General features: G+C 51.5%; 1 protein-coding gene across 2 annotated transcripts in view; it reads right to left on the bottom strand.

The window, feature by feature from the left end:
• Positions 1-1,545: 1,545 nt before the first annotated feature.
• RNF150 (ring finger protein 150) overlaps positions 1,546-15,214 on the bottom strand; it is a 245,485-nt gene continuing 231,816 nt past the window's right edge. Inside the window, exon 7 of one of the 2 annotated variants that reach the window (XM_072755193.1) lies at positions 1,546-1,989. In XM_072755193.1, coding sequence (XP_072611294.1) covers positions 1,676-1,989 — 314 coding nt within the window. In that variant the 3' untranslated portion in view covers positions 1,546-1,675. Of the gene's footprint in view, positions 1,990-3,445; positions 11,389-15,214 lie in introns of those variants that run through there. The other variant, XM_026018483.2, reaches the window with a different exon arrangement.

Here is a 15,214-nt window from a genome sequence, read left to right as displayed (position 1 = left end):
TTCCTCCTCCCCATCTCCCCCCTCATCCCCCTCCCCTTCCCCCTCCTCGTCCCCCCTCATCCCCCTCCTCTTCCCCCTCCTCTTCCCCCCTCGTCCCCCCTCATCCCCCCATCCCCCCCTCATCCCCCTCCTCTTCCCCCCCTCGTCCCCCCTCATCCCCCCATCCCCCTCTCATCCCCCTCCTCTTCCCCCCCTCGTCCCCCCTCATCCCCCCATCCCCCTCCTCTTCCCCCTCCCCGTCCCCCCTCATCCTCCTCCTCTTCCCTCCCTCCTCCCCCCTCCTCCCCCCTCCTCCCCCCTCCTCCCCCTCCTCTTCCCCCTCCGCGTCCCCCCTCATCCCCCCTCATTCCCCTCATCCCCCCATCCCCCCCTCATCCCCCTCCTCTTCCCCCCCTCGTCCCCCCTCATCCCCCCTCATCCCCCTCCTCGTCCCCCTCCCCATCCCTCCCCATCTCCCTCCTCATCCCCCCTCATCCCCCTCCCCATCCCCCCTCATCCCCCTCCTCTTCCCCCTCCGCGTCCTTCCTCATCCCTCCCCATCCCCCTCCTCTTCCCCCTCCGCGTCCTCCTGCCAAACCAAAGGAGCAAGAAGCGGGAGGAGGCAGCGGGAGGCTCGGGGCGCCCGGTTCTCCCGTGGGGCGGAGGGGCCGCGTGGGCTGCGACGGCGGCGGCCTCCCCGGTCAGCGGCTCCCGCTCGCGGTGTGGGATGGACTTAGGGCCCCGGGTCAAGGGCTCGCTCCGTCTCTAACATCCGGCAGCTGTGCCACGTGGGCGGAGTCCCGGGAGGGCCCGGCCTGGAAGGGGCCGCCCGCGTGGAGGGGGCCTGTGGCGTCTGCCCAGGCCGCCGGGTAAGTGACCTTGGCACACAGAGGGCTGGCGCCTTAGGAGAGGCAGGCGGGGGATGCTGAGGTTCAGGCGTCAGGACTCCACGGCCCTCCCGGGGGCTCCCACAGCGAGGGGTGAGGCCGGAGGGCCCCCAGCTGCCCAGCACCCGGGCTCCTGCTGGAGACCCAGGGAGGCACCTGCTCCGGCAGGTGCTGTGGGGCGTCCACAGAGGGCACCTGCTCACGGTGGGCAGCGGCCTGGCCTCGGGCCGCCACCCCTCATCCTCACCCCTGAGGGCAAAGAATCTCAGCATCGTGGGAACTACACAGTGGCCGTGATAGAGCAAGACGAGGGCTCATCGTCTGTTCTTGGGTCACCAAGGGCGATGGACCGAGTATCTGAAAATGTCTCCTAACTTGAAGGCTCTCTCGGTCACCCCAACCTTCTGTGCCAGCATCACGGAGTAAGCGGGGCTCACCTGCCCCCGGGCCTGGGCCAAGTCAGGCACTTACCGCTTGGCCGGTGCAAGGACACGAGGCACCAGCGCTGGCTTAGACGGAGCAATGAGGCCCGTGGACGAAGGAAACGTATTTTCATTCTTTTTTTAAAAAAGATTTATTTATTTATTTTGGGGGAGAGAGAGAGAGAAAGCAGGAGCAGAGGGAGAGGGAGAGAGACTCTTAAGCAGACTCTGCTGACTTGAGGCTGGATCTCACAACCCTGAGGTCACGGCCTGAGCCGAAACCAAGAGTGAGAGGCTCCACGGACCGAGCCACCCAGGTGCCCCATTTTTTGCGCTTTCTAAGTAGTGGTTCAGCGCCTCATACTCCAGACGTAGGCGTTAACAGGCTTAGGACCAGGTGGCAAGGCTGGCGTCGTACACAGCTGTGGAGTCTGACATTGTCGTCCGCAGGCCGAGCAGGCCACAGGACTTAGGGCCGAAGCCTGCGACGGGGAACGTTGAGCAGGGCAGGGCCTCCGGTGACCCGTGTCCAGGCCGTGGTGGCTCTGAGTGGTGCCCAGTGGCCTGTCCCCCCCCCCGCCTGCTCCCCTCAGGGCCTGAGATGGGGGCCCGGGAACCAGGCCCAGGCGGCCTCTTGTCACCCGGACGCCAGCAGGCTTCACAGAGGCGGTCTTGTCCTGTGCGGTTTGGAAGATGACGACCTTCAGAAAAGAGGCTTGTCATCAATCAGCTTAAGAAAAGCTGAATTACACACAATTAAATGCGTGACCCAATAAGAGGCTTCTCGAAAGTCTCTAACAGCCTTTGTTGTACTACACGAAGCCTTACTGCAACCGAGTGGACCTTGGGACCGTGTGGCGCAGCTTCTAAGGGATCCCGGGGTATGGCCTGAGCGTACACCCTCCGGTTTGGGGAACCCTGGTCCAGCAGACAGAGTGACGGGGACACTGGGGTGCTGGTTTCTAGACCCCGGGTCCCGGCCCCACCGCCTCCCCTGGGCAGGCCGGGAAGAACTTGGGGGGAAGCAAAGGAAAATTCGGTTCGGGACACCCTCTGTTTGACCATAAAAACACAGATTTATGTTTAGGAAGAAAAACCCCACTGGATCTTTCTCCCCCCGCTGGCTGGGAAACACTGTGTCTGTAGCACTGAATGCACCGGGGGGCCACCGGCCTGTGCCTCGGGGGACGCTCTGCAATCTTGTGCAGGCCACACGCGGCTCAGAGGGCACCAAGGGCTGGCATCTCAAGTGGGTGGTAACAGATTTTATTTATTCATTGAGAGAAAGAGGGACAGAGAGAGCACAGGAGCAGGGGGGAGGCAGAGGTAGAGGGAGGGGGAGAAGCAGACTCACAGCTGAGCAGGGAGCCCGATGCGGGGCTGGATCCTCGGACTCCGAGGTCATGACCTGAGCCGAAGGCAGACGCTTCACCCACCCAGCCGCACCCCCCCCCCCCGCACCCCAATGCATCGCCTTTTTTAACCTTCCTTTCCTTACTTCCCCAGGCTGGGGGCTCCCTTATTTTTTCATTTCCTTAGCAATCCGTTGCTGTTTCAAAGGAACTGCCCTTAAAAACCCTTTAGAAAAGCACAAGTAAATATGAAAAAAGAGCTTGCCACCCAGCCCATCTGGTGATGCCCACCTAGGGTAACCTGCCCCAGATGCACCGATAACGATGCTCAGTTCCCACTGAACCGCACCTCCGGCTAATTCAGCTGCCATCCTTCTGCTTTGCTCAAAAAATTTAATTTAATTTATTTATTTGAGAGAGAGAGCGCGAGCGAGCACATAAGCAGGGGTAGGAGCAGAAGGACAGGGCCAGGGAGGAGACTCCCCGCTGAGCAGGGAGCCCGACTGGGACTTGATCCCAGGACGCTGAGGTCAGGACCCGAGCTGAAGACAGGGCCTCGACCAGCTGGGCCCCCAGAAGCCCCCGCTCAGAATCTTCTAATCACTTCACTTAGAGCAACAGAGCTAAGGGGTCGGGTGCCTGGCACCTGAGAAAGAAAACTTCTTAAAATCTCTCATCTTAATGTCTTTAAAACGCAATCATGATTTAATGATAATTATCAATGTTTTAAAATCCGTAGCGCCGCCTGGGGAACCCCAGGACGAGCCAACGCGGTTAGGAAATACGGATGACACGGACACAGGCATCTGGTTCCATTTTATTAAAAAACAAAACCAAACAAAATTTTGCAATGAAATTTCCTGGAATTCACAATCCTTTTCAAATCTTTATAGTTGCATTTTTTTTTTTTTTTTACCAGTACATAAGAACACGACTGCACTTATTTACATTATAGTCTTCTATATAACAAAAATAGCCATGTTGTACGGTTGGGTGTTTCCAACTATTGTCCCTAATATTTCATCACCAGCCCGGTATGAGACAGACTGTTTATGCTCTCCAAACACATAGATAATAGAATTAAGCAAAATAAAAGTCCATGTCTCCTAACAGAAGACAGTTTTTTTTTTTTTTTTTTTTTTTTAAAACTTCTGTGTATTTCAAGGAGAGATAAAGTGCTCTGGAAGGAGTAAGGTAGGTGCCTGTGGAGCGGAAAAAGGAAAGAGAAAGAGATTTATTCCACCCTCCGCCCCCCACAAAACCCCCGAACCAACTACATCTCCTTGACCAACCATTTAAATATACCTGTGACTTTGTACAGAAGACGATGTTTTGGTAAAAAGGCTACATAATCCACTACGAAATTTCTCCGCACTTAAGAGCTAAACAAAGTCTAAATTTAAAGCTACCCGTGCAAATGCCATCAGGGATAATTTTTGTGATCTTTGAGTCATGTGGCAAATGAATCCAGGAAGCCGTCCCATGACCTGACTAGGGAGGGGGACGGGTAAGAGCACGATGGCACCACCGCGTATGACCTGCAGACGGGCCACAAAGACCTGGTGGAGAAAACAAAGTCAAATTCTACCCGTGACATCATTTGTTATATGACAAAAGCACACAAATTCATGTTTAGGGAGGAACATAAATCCATCGGGTTTTTTTCTTGCTAGCAGGGAAATTAAACTAGAGGTTGTTTTATGGTGCCGTTTCTGAATTTTTTTATGATGATAAATTCTCTGTAGCACTTTTTTTTTCAGTGAAAATAACAATGTGGTATATACAAAGGGGCTAAAAGAATTTTTTTTTTTTTTTGGTTTTCACATTTTGAAATGGCAATTTTTGCTGGTCATGGTCTGCAATCTATAAAAGTGGGTGTCACGTATACACTGCTCGGGAGGCTCCCCTGGAAACTAGAATAATCATCCTCCCAGCTCACGAATAGTTTAGAGAACCAGTCCCCTTATTTTTTGGGAAATGAATGGAATGTGACTTTTTCACAAGTACAAAATTGCTTCAAGTTTTCTAAATAGAAGGGGGACACCCTGCTATAAAAATACCAGCCCCCCCAGCCCTCCCCTACCCCTACATCTCTTCCGAATTATAAAATGGTACAACCATTTCGGGTTACTGACGGGAAAGCACGAAGTAAACGTGTCATTACGTACACGTACAAAACACGCCAGTGTGTCACAGCACGGACCTTCACACGAAGACGTCTGTTTACTGGTCTTCCTTTGTGATCTGACACGAAGAGAGTGGAGACGAGTCACAAGACACTCGGGCCCCTGCCTTACGACGTTGGGGCCAGAGCGTCTTCTCTGCCAGCACAGCCAACAACACGCGCTGACATTTTGCAGAAGGGGCTGCGGGCGGTGAGCTCTTCCGTGCGGCTCTTCTTCAACGCTTCTGAGCTTGTGACACTCCTTCCCCTTGGCGTAAATGTGGGCCAAGTTCTCAACTATTGGGGAAACTGTATGGCGACAGGCCAATAACTAGTCGTTGAGGAAACGGGGACCCTGGTCAAATGACTTGGCTGAAAGAATAACGGCGCTTATCCCAGCAGAGGGCACCCTGCCCCGTGCAGTGGCTGCCTGGTGACCCCTGTACCCCGGATGCGCCAAGGGAAGGCGGGCCAGGCTTCCTCAACTGCTCCAGTCCCCATCCCCGGAGCAAGGGTGTGGGGCTCCCTTCAAAGCACGGATCCGCCCGAATTAAGAAGCTCTCCTCCGCGAACATTCTTTGGCGAGGTAAAAATCTTCACATTCTCAAAGACAACAGTACTCCGAGTTCGATAAAGCGCTAGTTTTGCCTCAAACTTTTTGAGGGAAAAGGAGACGAAACACCAGACTTTCAAGATGCTGTGGTACTAAGGCCACAATGCATTTTTTTTTTTTTTTTAAAGATTGTGGGATTTAGTAAGGTCGATCACCAGCCTGCAAGAGATAAACCCTCTACAGTTCCACCGTTTCATCTGACCAGGCAACCCCCCTGCACTTTTATCTATGGGAACATGAGGACAAAATGCAGCTCGTCAATGGAAGAAGGCGTGTCCATGTGGATGGTGATGGGTCTTTGGTTTACAGAGCACACGTGGTCCCCACGTTTTCCCTGCGTCTCCAAGCCCTTCAATCCAGTGAGGACGACAGGCCCACAGACCTCCGCCAGGCGGTGATCCTGGGGTATCTGGGTGGAGCTGCTTCTCCACAGAAGCTCCCCCGGGCTCCGTACCGACTCGCAGACCTCTCCAGAGACCAGGTTCTTGCCTTACCGTTACCATCCGGAAACATTTACCAGGTGACCATTGAGCAAATGGCCCTGGAGTAAGTGCAAACGTCCATCAACAGTAGCACGAGGATGAAAGGTCTTTGATCACGGAGATTCCTGCAAAAGCCCCTTGACCGAGGCAGGCACAGTTCGCAGGGGGCAAAGAGCTGTGAGCGACCTCACCGAGTTCTTCGCACAACAAGCGGGTTTTGCCATTGATCTCTAGGGATCTACATCTAGGACCCGGAGTCACCTCTTTAGTTTTGGGATAATTTCGTGTCATCAAAAGGGTCCAAGTGGAAGTGTGGCTACCAGTCTATGGGTTTTTACCAATTACCGTTCCCATTACAAAGGGCCTGGAGCTGTGAGATGGGGAGACGAGCAGGCAAAGAGGAGAGGAAAGTGATGCTGAGAAACTCATTCCAGCTTCTCAGAATTAATTTCTCTTTCAGGCAATCTCAACCTTCTTTGCAACCATGAGTGTTTACTCATGAGTGTTAAACTCCCTTCAAACACACACGTGCACCCTCCCACCCCGGCCCCAAAGGCCAGGTGAGCTCTAAGCCTAGGGGATGGGCATTTATTTGGGAAGGGAAGCCATGTTCATACCCTGCCATCCTCTTTCTCACTTCCTGCAGGCTCGTATGAACTGTCATCATCAAGTCCACGTCTGTGACACTCAACACGGCCCAAGGAATCTGTGTCCCTCACCTGAGGAGAATGGTTTCCTTGTGTGCCTTTTCCAATCTTAAGGAAGAAGCGGCCTCTTAGATCCCTTACGAAGAGCAAGTTCTTGCGCTAAGAAGCTGAGTTAAGGAAGCATGAGCGGACATCGGACACGGTACGACCCCCACATCTTTCTAAGAAGTCCTAACCTTGGTGGCCCGGGGTGAACCAGGAAGGTCACAGATGCTCCGAGTAGAAGATGAAAGATCTAGACGGCATTCTGGACCGGTGACTTTGCCATTATTTGCCCAGGAGACTTTTCTGCAAGGAAGCCTGGAAAGAAGGCAACAGCTGTCTATAAATTAAATTTTCTGCGATTAAATTAGTGAGAGGAGAAGTGAGAACATGGCTAACTCCATCATGGAGGAAGTTGATTTGCCTTCAGAGTAAACTGGTTTTCCTCATCAGAAGCGCAAGTACAGACACTGCCGCACGGTACGAACAGGAAAGACCCCAACAACCGTAACTACGGCAATCACAAGGCTAAGTCTATAGATCCAGAGCCACCAAGGTGTTTTTGTCCCTAAAGACGGGAAAAGAATGTGTGTAGGTGTAAAGAAGAGACAGGCAGTCAGAGAAAGCCAGATGCAGAGAGAGAGAGAGGGGAGGAAAGAAATCTAGGGAAGAGCGTACAAAAACGTCCTGGAAATCGCCGCAGGGGCCTCAGGATCGCGAGGGCCGGGTCCTTGCTCCACAGAGGACGTGACTCTATCTCAGATTTTCTGAAACAATCTTCATTTAACGAGATGTCTTTGTTTTCGGTCAGGGCGATGCATTCAGCGGCTAACTAAATGCCATTTATTTTTTACGTCCTGCAAGACTGTTCACCTAAACAAGACTCACGGAGGAGAAGGAACCGATGTCCGGCTACGTGTCACCATTTCTGGCTCTGAAGGTGTAGCGGCCTCCAGGACGACCGCAGGAGCCACCGGGCGTTGTGGTTTTCGACAAAACCCAACCCAGACCCGTGAACGTCCAGAATGAGGGACGTGCTGACAACACAGCACAACACAACAGGGACACCTCTTTGGACAGGGATCCGCCTCCAGGGTTCCCACCGTGACTAGGCGATGTCAGCATCGGCTGATGCCTTGGCCACTATTCCTTTTCTTTCCTCTTCTTAAGCTGTTGTTTTTAAGTCATCTCTGCACCCAACGTGGGGCTCAAACTCGCAGCCCCAAGATCGAGAGGCGCCTGCTGTACGGACGGAGCCCTCCAATCCCAAGGGCGCACCGGCCCTGGGCAAAGACCCTCGGCCAGCCCAGAGGCAGGAGAGCGGGGGCCGGGGGTGAGGCTGCGACGACAGCCTGGAGCTCTCCTTGGCTCCCGAGTGCCACGTAGCAGTCCAAGCGTTTGTCACGGAAGTGAGGGAGATACTTTTGTCTCAGCACCGAATCAACATGGTTTTTTGTGACTTAAAATAACAACACCTGGTCGGAGACGTAACAGCAACACTAATGGACACCAGTGTATGGTTAGGAAGGTCAAGCAGAAATTTCTACAAGGATGGCCTGAACATCTATTCATTGCAAAACAAACAGATCTTTGGGCCTCTCATTAGGCAACTTGGGTGGAGTCTAGTTCTCTCTGGAGGTAATTAGGTTTTGACTTTTTTTCTTTCTTTCTTTGAGAGGGTCAGGGAATCTGGTGAGAATGCCAGAGCAGCTCCGGACCTGTGCTGTCGCGCTGGAAGCCACGGGCCACGTGCAGCTGTCGAGACAGAGCTGGAGGCTGGGGCTGCAGCCGGTCCAGCGTGAGCCGGGCGGGGAGCGCGGACTCACGGTGGATTTGGAGGACTTAGTACGAAAAAGAATGCGAAGTATTTCATGAATACTTTTCACATGTTGAAACAAAAGGATTAAATATATCATTAGAATCCATTTCAACTGTTCCTTTTTCCTTTTTAAAACACAGCCAAAATAAAAAAAAAAAAAAAAAAAAAAGAAACGTAGCCAGCAGAAAATGCAAAGTTTACGTGGGTGACTTGCGTTACATTTCAATCCGATAGCGCTGGTCTGGACACTCACTATGGAAAAATGCACATCTGTAAACACGCCTGAAGTCTGCATATACTTCTAGAGGGTTCCCAGCTCAGAATTTCCTCTTTGGGGTGGGTGAGGAGGTGAACAAGGCTATGGGAGAAGGTTTTTATTTCTCTTAAACTCTTCTATGCTGGTTAACTTTTTTTTTTTTTTTTTTTTTTTAGGCTACCAAAGCCACAGTTAAATCCTCCGGAAACAAACCTTTGGTAAATGGAGAGCCTCCAAGGCTCAGGGGTTTTGCAGCAGAGCCTCCTTGGGGTAAAGCCACAGGCCTCAGCGCCCCCCCCCGCCCCCGCCAACCCGGGGCCTCTGGTCATCCACGCAGCCTGGGCCTCACCCCATAGGGGTTGCCACTAGCACGGCGTACATACGCAGGCGAGTCCTGCTTTACCTGGTCACTGGCAGGAAGAGAGGACACTCATCAAACGGACAAGTATTCGATCCAAAGGCATTTTCCCTCCCGGGTGTGGGATGCAATCTGTATTTCTCTTGCTCTTGAATCATCCTTCTGATTCCACCCGACGTCCGCGAGTACCGAAGTGCGTTTCAGGCGGAGCTGACTGAAGGAGTCCACGCCGGAACCCCACGCTGACCGAGGGAAGGCAACACTTTGCGATGAAGAAGTCTACACCGAGGCCTGGGGTGTGAAGGTGTCCACAGATCACAGACTCTGTGACAGACGGTGGGTTTAACACCAGGCTAAACAAAACCACTCCTACTTGGACTTAAGCCTTGAAGCATTTGGACACTCAGCCTCACAGGAGCGCAGGGGCCCAGAGGCCCTTAGCGTGTTGCCTGTCAAGGAACTGCCTCCCAAGGGCATGAGGTCCGCTGGAGGGCACGGCCACCTGCAAGCACATGGCTCCCCCTGGCAGAGAGCTCGCTAGCGGCCCTCGGGTCAGAGGGGCCTTGGTCACCATCTCGTTCAACTCCTTCATTTCACAGGTGGAGGCGACAAGGCCCACCAGCCGGTGGCTCAGCCGGGACTCCCGCTTCTCCGTTCGGTGACGTCCTTGCTCCTCCCCGTCCAACTTTGCACATTGTCCGGGTTCCATTGCAGGAAGTGTCATCCCAGGGGGAGGTGACATCCCCGAGGGTGGTGGTCATTTTCTCTGCCTCGCTGCCCACCCGGGGAGCATCCCACAGGAAACCGTTAAAGGTGCCGAGAAAGGGGCAACGAGCAGTCTGACATGCTCTCCCTTGACGTGCGCCCCGTGCTTCCGAGGCAGCGGGTCTACGACACAACCCAGCTCTTGTCTTTGGATGAGTCTTAGTGTAGTGAGGTGGCAAGGCCTCGTCGAAGACGTAAGTGGGTCCGCGAGGAAGGCTCTCGGTCTTGGCAACCCACGCGGCTGCACGGGTCTCCGGAGGACGAGGGGCCTCGTGGTCGTCCGGGGAAACCACTCGCTGCCTCAGTCACCTCCGCATCGGGATAGTCTAAGTGTGTTACAAAATCGCCCACTGGAAAAATAGCACATCTCCGTCATAGTTACAAAAAAAGAATAAAAACGTAAGTAGTTTAAAAACGCCGGTGGGTCTCAGTATTGATCGGACGCGTCCTCTCCTGCCTGCGCTTCTGTCTGTCTCCGCCGGAGAAGCTTGGTTGGCCAAAGCCCTCGCCGACTTCTGGATCAAACGGTTCATCAAACCGCACGCCCCCCCTCACTCGCTGTCCTCGGTGAGCCCGGGGCAGGGGGCTGCTAAGGAGTCACCTAGGCCTTCCGGGCGGCGGGTGCCAGCTAAGTGCTACACGGCCCCGCTGTGTCAGGCCCTGGGCTCAAGGAGGCCCGGGTCTCCTCTGCAGCCTCCGTCTCCTGCGAGGTCTCCTCCTGCGAGGCCACCGTGGAGGAAACAGGAGACTGCTCTGGCCCGGGGAGACCAAGCTAACAGACACTGCGCTTTGGGGGAGAACACGTGGCTCTGGCCTTAAAGCCAGGCCTGCAGTGCCGGCTACAGTCCTACAGTCGCGACGGCGGCGCCAGTGGCCCGGAGGGGACCTCTGAGTGTGGCATTCCTGTCCAAGACCCGAAGTTCCAGGCAGAGTGATGCTTCCTTCCCGCGTGGGCTGTCAGCAGGGCCTGGCAAGGGGGGCGGCGGGCTGCGGTGCCCAGGGTGGGCTGCAGGCGCGGCGGGGTCGGCGCCCGGGCTGGGGTCTCCGCAGCCAGGGTGCTTAGGATGCCCCCGCAGGAGCTCGGGTTCTTCCCGAGGGCCGGCCTGGAGTGGGGCGGGCGCCTCCCGGAGCCCCGCGCTTCGGGCCGTGGGTGGCCAGGCCTGGGCGCCCCTGGGTGCCACCCCCCAGGAGGCCGGGCCCAATGGAAACGGCTCACGGCCTCTAACCCGAAGCCGCCAAGGAAACCGAACCACATTCCCTGAACGATGAAACAAGACCTGGAAGCAGAGGAGGCAAGATGCAGAGGCCCGACCCGTGTCCCCTGTGCGCGTGTCGCGAGCTCCCGAGGCGCCAGCCCACGAGGGCCTGGGGGGAAGGGCGGCCCCGACGGCCGGGCCCGGGAGGTCGTGCAGGCCGCGGCCCGTCCATTCTCGAGGCACGCCTCCCTCCGTCCCCCGGGGCCCCTTCTCCGACGGTCACCGGCTCAGGATTTCGCCTCGTCGCAGTCTGGGTCGGTGGAGAGCTCCACGTCCGACAGCCCGACTTCCATTGCCATGATCAGCGAGATGTCAGAGTCGCTGCTGACAGCCGGCTCCGGCTCGCCTGCGGGGAGACAGCAAAGCTCACCGTGAGCGCCGGCCTCTGCCTCTGGGGCTAGGTCCTTTAATACACCTGTCTTTAGTTTTGTATTTTTTATTTATTTTTTTACACCTGTCTTTAATAGCATTTCTTTGATGGCCATGAGAAGGTACTAGAGAAATTGGCTGTTTTGTAAAAAAAAAAAAAAACCAAAAAAACCCCTAATTAGATCCTCATCTCATGCTATAGCGCAAAATAAATTCTAAATAGGTCAAAAAGCAAGTATAGAAGAGAAACCAATATAGTTAGAAGAAAATGTATCTTAGAAGGCTATATCTAAGCAGGAAAATACCTAATATATCAAAGCAGGGCAAGAAATTCTACGTGGGAAAACAGCTGAGCAATTCACAGGAGAACAGATCGGTAAGTGTGCATGAAATTCAAAAAATATTAAAAACATGAAAAATAAGATCAAAAGGCATACATCAAACTTGTGATATTCGTGCAAATTTCACAAAGGGGCTGTATTTTCAACATACAGCCTTCACATCAGTAAGAAAAACTACCCAGAAAAATGGGCACAGGTTGCTATTATACAATTCACAGAGCAGTATCGTATAAATGACCGATAACTATACGGTAAAAATAGCTACTCTTTTTTTTTTTTTTGTTTTAGGATTTTATTTATTTATTCATGAGACACACACACACACACAGAGGCAGAGACACAGGCAGAGGTAGAAGCAGGCTCCACGCAGGGAGCCCGATGTGGGACTTGATCTCGGGATCCCGGGGTCACAACCTGGGCCGAAGGCAGTGCCAAACCGCTGAGCCACCCGGGCTGCCCAAGCTACTCTCTTTTTAAAAAAAAAAAAATAAAATAAAATAAAATCTTCATTCTTTAAAAAAAATGCAATAGTACGCTGAGGCAGGTACTTTGGTATACTGCATGTAGCTCTGTGACATTTTCACTCAGTAATTTCATTTCCGGGGTGTATCACAGAGAAATAGAGATGCAAAAATATTCATTGAAGCATTATTCATAGCAGCAGAAGACCTCAAGTAACAAAGTCCAACAACATAGAATACTCGAGGAAAACGTGTTGCTTTTAGAGCACAATCTTCTTGTCCTAGCAATTAAAGTGACATTTCCTTTTTTCTTAAAAAATAAATTTATTTATTTATTTACTTTTAAATTCAACATTTTTAAATTTTTTTTATAATAAATTTATTTTTTATTGGTGTTCAATTTGCCAACATATAGAATAACACCCAGTGCTCATCCCGTCAAGTGCCCCTCTCTAAAGGGTCATTTCCAAAGAGCTTGCAGTTACATAAGAAAATGCTCACAGCATTCTTCTACATGAAAACAAAAGGTGGAATTGGACCCCTGCCCCACACTTGACAACAAAATACATCCTAGGCTGGCGAATACCTGTACCTACACCTGCAGCTGTGACTACACCTGTACTCCGTCTATATCTGTACCTGCACCTATAGCCTGGTTTTATTTTATTTATTTTATTTTTTTTTAAATTTTTATTTATTTATGATAGTCACAGAGAGACAGAGAGAGAGGCAGAGACACAGGCAGAGGGAGAAGCAGGCTCCATGCACCGGGAGCCCGACGTGGGATTCGATCCCGGGTCTCCAGGATCGCGCCCTGGGCCAAAGGCAGGCGCCAAACCGCTGCGCCACCCAGGGATCCCTATAGCCTGGTTTTAATTGTGCATGTGCACTTCCTTCCCATTTATCCTCTTCCCCGGAGCCAGCTGGTACTTTCAACCCCTGACTTTTGGGGAATTCTTTTTGCAAGTTGGGATGGTTTTCCCTTCCCTTATGGCTGCTTTGTGTTTGATTTCTCCGCAGGGCCACAGCTTGCTGTTGTGCAGGCTATGCTCAGCACCACTCCAGAGAAAGCCTTACCCTTTGGAGTCTAGGTAAGCAGTGCCCACTAGATTTGGACAGTGCCCAACCTGCAGAGCTGGACATGGGAGCTCGGCTTTGTTTCTCAGATCCACTAAGTCCTTGGTCCTTCATGCATTTTTTTTTTTTTCATCTGCCCAGCTCTTGTTATTGTCTCTTTTTACCTTTTCCCTGTCCATGTTTGGTCTACACCTTACAAAATCCGTTTGCTACAGTCTTTGTGGGGTTTTAGGGGAGGCTGGAAGTAGTCTCATGTGTTCAATCGACTCGGCGCTCTCCTAAAGCGTCACTTTTGCAATGAGAAATATATATATTTAAAATGATTTTCATGAGAATTGGGAACCTGTTTTACTTTATGAGACTGTATTCTAGTCTCAGCTATAGTGAGTGACTACACGTGTTACTCCATGTAAGTCCCTTTCTCCTTTAGGGTTAAAGTTGAATTGTCTATTAAATGATTCTGGGGATGCCTGGGTGGCTCAGTGGTTGAGTGTCTGCCTTGGGCTCAGGGTGTGATCCTGGAGTCCTGGGATCAAGTCCCACATCAGGGAGCTTGCTTCTCCTTCTGTCTACGTCTCTGCCTTTCTTTGTGGGTCTTTCATGAATAAATAAATAAAACATTAAAGAAAATGATTCTGGACTGGATATCTCAGAGTCCTTTCTAGTTGTTACAGTTTGTACCTGTATATGTTGATGTCAAACTACCACAGCGCCTCCTACATGCTGGTTTCTCAGCAAATATTCAATAAAATGACCACCGAGGAACAAAGTTGCCTCTTTTTGTGCACAACCCTTCAAATTATTTTTATTTAAAACATTCTTTTATTAATCAAAAGAGGTCTGTGTGTTATATATTTACTACAAGTATATACCAAATGGGAGAATTCACTGCTTTGGGGTGTAGTGAAAGCTGATTATACTTATTCCTGGAGATAAAAAATGAGGGTTATAGTATAGACCTATAATCTCTATTTTTTTTTTTCGTTTTGCAATGGTTCATGAACTAATTCAGCTCAAGGGCAGCCAACATTTTCAGCTCACAAGTACACTGTACATCAACCAAGGAGCTCGTCATGGAGTGGTTTTACGACTCATAAATATCTAGTTTTTTTTTTTTTTTAAAGGCCGCCCACATGAAGGGCTGAGTTAAGAGTTCTATAAAGATGCTCCATGTACCTGCGGTGGCAGCTTCTCACCTTCACTCCTGGCTTTTTAAGCCACTGGCCTCAGCAGATTTCATGATTCTCACTGTGGTGTTTTCTAAATTGGAACTTGTGAATCGAAAGACAGAAAGGCCATGGGGACTGATAGGGCTACGGCCACTGAATTCATGATGCTATTTTGGAAACTGTCTCGCCCAGCTCCGGGCAAAGCTGAATTCAAATCAATGAAATCGGATGCTTGCCAAAAAGTGGTTCAATTTTCAGGATGTAGCAGTGCCTCAACCCTATCAGCTAATCATTTTCCATTTCAAAACTTAAAAAAAAAAATGATCTGAAAACATTTGAAATGATTATTTTACTCTGTCCTGTGATTTTAATTGAACTTGGCTTGTTCCATAATTTTTAAAAGTAGGGTTTTTATATTTCCTTTTTTTAAGATTTTATTTATTTATTTGACAGAGAAAGAGAGAGCACGAGTGCACACACAAGCAGGGGGAGTGGCAGGCAGAGGCAAGGGAGAAGCAGCCTCCTGGTGGGGCGGGGCGGGGCACCCCCCCCCCCCAGGGGCCCAATCCCAGGACCCGGAGATCATGGCCTGAGGCCCATGGCAAATGCTTAACCTACTGAGCCAGCCAGGCGCCCCAGGGCTTTATCTTTTAATTAAGGCAGATGTTTTTCTTTGACGCCACAATAATACAAATGAAACCAGTGTCACTAAAACATTTAGAAGTTTCTCTGTAGGTGGTACCAATTGGGGAGTG

Source organism: Vulpes vulpes, chromosome 4 (assembly GCF_048418805.1).
Source record: "Vulpes vulpes isolate BD-2025 chromosome 4, VulVul3, whole genome shotgun sequence".
NCBI classification, from domain to species: domain Eukaryota; kingdom Metazoa; phylum Chordata; class Mammalia; order Carnivora; family Canidae; genus Vulpes; species Vulpes vulpes.
The sequence above is the reverse complement of the archived record's forward strand: the minus strand, read 5'-3'. Positions and strand labels throughout refer to the sequence as shown.